The sequence below is a fragment of the Hyalella azteca genome, unplaced genomic scaffold (assembly GCF_000764305.2).
Source record: "Hyalella azteca isolate HAZT.00-mixed unplaced genomic scaffold, Hazt_2.0.2 contig5669, whole genome shotgun sequence".
NCBI classification, from domain to species: domain Eukaryota; kingdom Metazoa; phylum Arthropoda; class Malacostraca; order Amphipoda; family Hyalellidae; genus Hyalella; species Hyalella azteca.
In genome coordinates, this window is record NW_025935851.1 from 66,067 (window position 1) to 72,894 (window position 6,828).

Below are 6,828 nucleotides of genomic sequence, written 5' to 3' on the forward strand. Positions count from 1 at the left end.
AATACAAGTAAATTGAAGAATACTAAATTTAACTGTAATATTGCAGGATATAAGTCAAGATGTGGCTGGAGATTGTGTTGTTGTTTGTGTTGGTGTTGGTGTACGCGGTGCTGAGGGACAGGCGCCCCCGCAACTGCCCGCCTGATGAGTCTTAACGCGGAAATTCACTTCGTGTTTGATGATTATGCTAAAGTAACTAAAAAATTATTAGAAGAACCTTACTTTATGTCTGCTGTTCGTCAAATTGTTTATCATAATGGTCTGGTAAGTTCTTCGACTTCCTCATTTGTTGGAAATGAATGCAAGGAATTATTCATGTGCGCTAAGAGCCTTATGATATGTGAGGCCGATAACTACGATAGAAACTAATATTGCAGGTCCGGCGGAAATCCCATTTTTTGGACGACTTCCATTTTTCGATGAAGAAACGGGCGAAAATCTACAAAAAAACTACGGCGATATTGTCATGTTAGTATTAGCAGACAATTTTTTATAGGTACTCTCATAATGATCATCATTAGGCATCATTATCATAGTGATTAAATTTGAGCCAGTAATGTTATCGACACATGAGTACTGAATAAAATACGTGTAGAATAAAGCATGAGTTTACAAACCACGTAAGATTGACGGCATTGCTCGTATAAAGCCTAAAAGGGCCGAAATTTTCAAAGGCTCATGTGTTTGCCTATCGAGCTAAATTAAACTTTTAATGATCAACGTAAGTGCAAATATGAATGGAGCACTTATAATTTAGAGCTTTTTTAGATTAATTCTATGGTTCTCATGAAGTCTATTAACCAGCATTCGAGAATGTGAAAACTGATATGCTGGATTCCATACTTCAAATGTTCGTCATATCTTCATCATGTATTTCTCAACCTGAACGAGACGCCGCGACAATCTCTTCGTGGAATAATAATAATATTAATAATAATAATAATAACCTCGCAGGCATCGCACTGGGATGATACGCTCGGTGTTCCTGTTCGATTCCGACACCGCCAAGGAGGCCTTGGCAAGGCTGGAGTTCGCCGACCGCCCAGATTTCTTTACCTCTTTCACTTTGGACGATCAAAAACTCGGAGGTGAACACGATACATAACTTAGTTCGCATAGCTTTATTTATTATTATATATTTTTTGTATTCGTCTACTATGTCAAAATTCTAATTCCCAACTTGTGGTGGTCGGTTCTCTAAATGAGCACTGAGTAGCAGAGACGTTAGAGATTGACGGCTGTCATGCATCCTTCAGCGCCAAATTGTATTGGGCAAGACCAGCGCCGGGTTCGATTTCAATATTACTTAATTTTATGTTATATTTTCATCACAAATGTTTAATTCCATTTATTTTTTTAAGATATTGCACGTAAGTCAAATAACAATTGAAAGTCTGTCTGCCGTCATTCGAATCGATGAGAATGCATGCTAGACATTTTATTTATCATTAAATTTAAAATTAGTCAATTTATCACAACGCGCTTCCATTTACTTCCACCAGGAGTTGTTAGCAGCAACGGTGTGCACTGGCAGCACGACCGCCGTTTTGTGCTACGCAACCTACGCAACCTTGGTAAAATTGACAAGATTTATCATCGCACAAATTCAGAATACTGTACGAAATAGATGAAATTTAATTCATGAATAGAACCGCAATAATTCACTACAAACAGCAATTCAATTCTCATAATGAACTACCATATAGAATCTTAATTCGGATCTCATTTGACACGTTATCAATAATACAAGAATAAAGGGTGTAAATTTAATGAAAAAATCACTTGCACTTTCACACATTCATGGAGATAAATTTTGAAAGATATTTGGTAAGCGGATAATTTTTCTGCACGGGACGAATTTGAAGTAGGCTCGTTAGATTGCAGTTCGGTTGTCCAATTTCTCATTTTCATTCAATCTTACCTTCCCAGTCGGAGCAAAGAATAACTTTTATCATAAGTACTACTCATTTGTCTTGAACTTTCTCGGACCTTCGTTTTCTCTAATATTTGGTGTTGTTGTCAGTGAAAAGTTCCAATTCTGCTACACATGTGCTTTGCTGCTTCAACTTTGCTGCTTCAAGATTCAGGATTTATTTTCATGAGTGATATCATCAAAAATTTTTTAAATAACCCAATACGACAAACCTGCTGGGCACAATTTACAATTCAATGCCGAAAATTTCCTTATTGTATAGATCGATGAAGGATAAAGTTGAAGTTATATTTTTTCTTTTATGCGTGCTGGCATGAGTGAAAAATTTTTATTCTTAAATTCAAATACGTATTTATGGTTTACTCTTTTTTCAGGAATTGGTAAAGATCACCTAGAAGAAGCAATTAATATCGAAGGCAAAGCGCTGGTGGAAGACCTCAAGAAGTACGGCGGTGAAGCCATCAACTACCCCGACAGCTTCAGGACTGTGGCGCTCAACATCATCTGGCAGATGGTGGCCAGTGAGTCTTCTTTTTCGGTTCTATTCGAAAATTGACCCAAACTTTTGGCAGATTCCTGGCACATGAAAGAAGTAAATAAATTTTCAATTCGAAAAGTGAATGACATGATGTCAAAACTATCCATCTCTTAATGAGAGTATCATATTCTGACTGCTTCTACCTAGTCGCAGGTCTGAGCTGAATTCACATCCATTTGGTGCCATCTTCCAGGTACTCGGTACGATCTTCGCTCCAAAGAAATTGAATCGATTTTTCGCACCAATAATGAACTTCGTGAAAAATTTAACCCAGTGACATTATTACCCTCGTTCATTCCGGCATTAGATAATCTACCTAAATCCGTCAAGAATTTTCTGTTTGGCGACGATATTTTTGATCGCTTCGTGGAAGAAATGAAGAATGTCGTGAACGTGAGTTGATTTTGCTGCCAATAATTGATGACAGTTCAAAGACCATCACTTTCGTGTAATAACGACTTTTCTTGTGACGATCTCCGAAATATTTTCATGACGACTTTTCTTTGGACGATCGCTGAATTTATTTTTACACTTAAGCCCAAAGTGAAATAACCTAAACATGAAGCATTGAACCTACCCAAATAAAAATTAAGGGTGGTGCACCGATGATTATAGGTGGCGATAGTAGTTTATAGGTGGCGTAACTGTGAGTGGCCAGATTTGCCAAAAATCGACAATAAAACATCAATAAATCGAAAGGGTGGCGAGTAAAGGTGGCAGTCATCTATGAATCATCGCTGATTTGTAAGGTCTGAATAATCGATAGCACATTGCAGGCAAATCTCTTTTAAGCCACTGAAAACCGTTTGCCTACACAATGCACGAAGGTATTTGCCACAGTAATTTATCCAACGTAGAAAGGGGTTATTGGATTGCGGGTCATTCGAGATCAAGACGAAACCATGACTTCGTTTTGTGTGCTTGGCTTTTAAGANTTAATAGTAGTATGACACGCAATTAAGCGTCTCACATAACCGGAAAAAATCCTAAATGTTGTTCGCATAACTTCTAATCCGAGGCGTAATACAAAAAGTTAATACTTCTTAAATTGTATCTTTGGAAATAAAAGGCCAGTAACTCGCAGAAATCTGAAGGGAAGTTGATGAATGGTAGATGTTTATTTAAGTTTTGTATTGTTCAGTTTATGACCACCATCTGAGGCAATCTAACATAGAATTCAAATCTGAGTTGCTGGTACTATAACATATCATTGGGAGCAGATGGTTAGACAGCGTTATTAATTACCTTGTATCTGTTATGTTTATTTATTATGTTATTATCATTTGTGGGTTCAGCTTGTCATTATTCTCAAAGTAAACCTGACTGATCACTTATCGTAGTTGGCCAGAAGTTTATTAAATCCCTTTTCTTTCTAAATTTTCAATTCGTTCCCTAAAATATAATAATTTCAACCAAGTAGATCGGGCAGCAGATGTCATTTGAGGTTCCACAAATAATTTTTATATGACAACTCTACGTCCGGTCGTTGGCGATTCAGTCATCAGTGTGCTACGTGCACTTCTTGAAAGATTTTTTGTTGAAATTAGCCCCTCGTGTTATATCTTTTTGAAGTGCGTACACCGCGCAGAGTTGTCGAAGACTGCGGTGTGTCATTGTGGCCTTGAATTACACTGAACTGCAATTTGCATAGCTTTGCTTATCATGCAATGTGCAGCATCTGAGAATAGTCATAAATGACATGTACGATGCTAAATTGTCAATTTGAAATTATTTGTCTTGAAAAGTAATCACCGGTTTAATTTTCCCGACTGCAAGTTGTGTAATTTATGAACCGCATCAAAAATCACATTGCATTCTGAGAGCTTATTGTTGTTTATTCACAAACAGTAGCATTTATTGTAGTAGAATATATATATATATATATATAATATATATTCTAACACAAAAGAAACACAAAATAAAGAAAGAAACATAAAATAAAATAGCAAAGCTTCCGAGTGAAGCTGAAAATAAAGCTCATAAGCCAAAAAAAGCTTCGCTGACTACAAGGTGGTCTTTAATCCCATTCAAGTGATAATACCATATTGATAAGAACTATAGAAAGCTTCACAAAATAAACATTCATTACAAAAATCTCGAGAACACTTATAATAGTTTGTCACAACATTACACTGAAAATTAGATGTAATTAAAAACACCACGTAAAATTACTCTAATCTTACATGTTAATCGAAGTCAAATTAATATTAGGTAAGAATAAAGTCGCGAGATTTAGAATTTAAAAGGAATTTGGAATAACCTAGTTTGAAATCATCAGGCAATTCATTATATTTTAAACAATTAAAAACTGTACCGTTTTTTCCATTTCTAACCGAAGCGGAGGTAAGTTAAAGCGTGTGCCCCTAGTGATATGGGAATGTTTAGGAACGAAAGAGGCGAACGCTTGTTTCAAAAAGCGACGGTCATGCTGCCAACCAAGCCTGACGTGAGCTCATGCTGCCACTGTGTGCCATTGCTGCCAACCAAGCCTGACGTGAGCTCATGCTGCCACTGTGCGCCATTGCTGCCAACCAAGCCTGACGTGAGCTCATGCTGCCACTGTGCGCCATTGCTGCCAACCAAGCCTGACGTGAGCTCATGCTGCCACTGTGCGCCATTGCTGCCAACCAAGCCTGACGTGAGCTCATGCTGCCACTGTGCGCCATTGCTGCCAACCAAGCCTGACGTGAGCTCATGCTGCCACTGTGCGCCATTGCTGCCAACCAAGCCTGACGTGAGCTCATGCTGCCACTGTGCGCCATTGCTGCCAACCAAGCCTGACGTGAGCTCATGCTGCCACTGTGCGCCATTGCTGCCAACCAAGCCTGACGTGAGCTCATGCTGCCACTGTGCGCCATTGCTGCCAACCAAGCCTGACGTGAGCTCATGCTGCCACTGTGCGCCATTGCTGCCAACCAAGCCTGACGTGAGCTCATGCTGCCACTGTGCGCCATTGCTGCCAACCAAGCCTGACGTTGTTGCCGGAAGGCATCTGACCTTTTATCACTCAACCAGTCTGTGTTTTAACTCATTATTTTTCAGTAACGTTTAACTCAATTTGATTATTTCCATTTTAGTTCAGAGTGATTTATTTGCACAACTAACGACAGTCGCGTCCAATTCAGTTCCGCCATTTAGTAACTAGCAGCCACTGGCATTCCGTGTATTGTGCTAGCCTGGAAGTGAAAGCCTTGGTAAGTCTGCTCTCCAATAGTCGGAACAATATTTTGTTACTTCGGTTGTCATTTATCAGATCAATAGTAATTTCTGTGTAACTGTTAGTGTCCTTGCTCATTATGCACTTCACTGCTGTTAATGTTTCTGTGATTATGCTTGTGGTGTGAATTAATTGATTGAATTGATTAATTTTCTTGTGTGAATTAATTGATTATTTCTTGGCTGACGGTCACTGTTTTAAATGCATAATAAATAGTATTTTAGATTAAATTCTGGCATTGGTTAAGATATTGAATTATATTGTTTGTGAATTCACTATTTAGCACTAGGGTTATTTATCTTCCATTTATTTTTCTTGCAGTGTCACTGTCACTCTAGTGTCTAGTCCTACCCTGTGCTCCCTATAAACTAAGGTTTTGGCCTAGAACAGCCAACAGTGCTCATAACCTTTATCAGTGTAACTGCCAGTTAAAGCCCACTGATCAATGTCACATTCTTCACTTGTTTCATTTGTTTTGATGTACTATCCCTAAATATAATTTTAATAGAAAATTCTTTCATTTAAAGTTTAAACAAGATTAATAGCTTCCACTGTTTAACTCTTAAGTGGACAACGGGTTTGTCCCACCCGCTAGCACGGTAACAACGTGAGCTCATGCTGCCACTGTGCGCCATTGCTGCCAACCCAGCCTGACGTGAGCTCATGCTGCCACTGTGCGCCATTGCTGCCAACCAAGCCTGACAGAGATGATACGAATGCTAGCGGCACAGCAATGTTTGAAGTGAATGTTTCCTTGATTATCATTCCAATGAAGTTGATGTGTATCTTCCATTCAAGCTACACTCAGATTTGAAAGTAGATGGACATTTTTGTAGGTGAGAAAAAAATAAATTATATGAATTTTATATATTTTATATTTTATCGATCATTTGCCTGTTGATAATCTACTATCAGATTGTCAACATGGCTTTATTGCCGGTAGATCCTGCAAAACTAACCTCTTGTCTACTCTGAATGAATGGACCCGGCTGCTGGACGAAAGAAAGCCATGGAGTGGATGCAGTGTGCCTCGATTTTGCCATGGCATTTGACAGTGCCCCACATGAGCGGCTGTTGCGTTAATGAAGTCTTTGCGAATTGAGAGTAATGTACTCAAATGGATCAGAGATTTTCTAGTAG

General features: G+C 38.6%; 1 protein-coding gene across 1 annotated transcript; it reads left to right on the forward strand.

Moving 5' to 3' along the window:
- Positions 1-387: 387 nt before the first annotated feature.
- On the forward strand, positions 388-3,630 carry LOC108664778 (cytochrome P450 2L1-like). Its single transcript, XM_018151461.1, has 6 exons — positions 388-468; positions 955-1,088; positions 1,503-1,574; positions 2,308-2,454; positions 2,665-2,864; positions 3,613-3,630. Coding segments are annotated over exons 1-6 (573 nt in total). The 5' UTR covers positions 388-466.
- Positions 3,631-6,828: the final 3,198 nt, after the last annotated feature.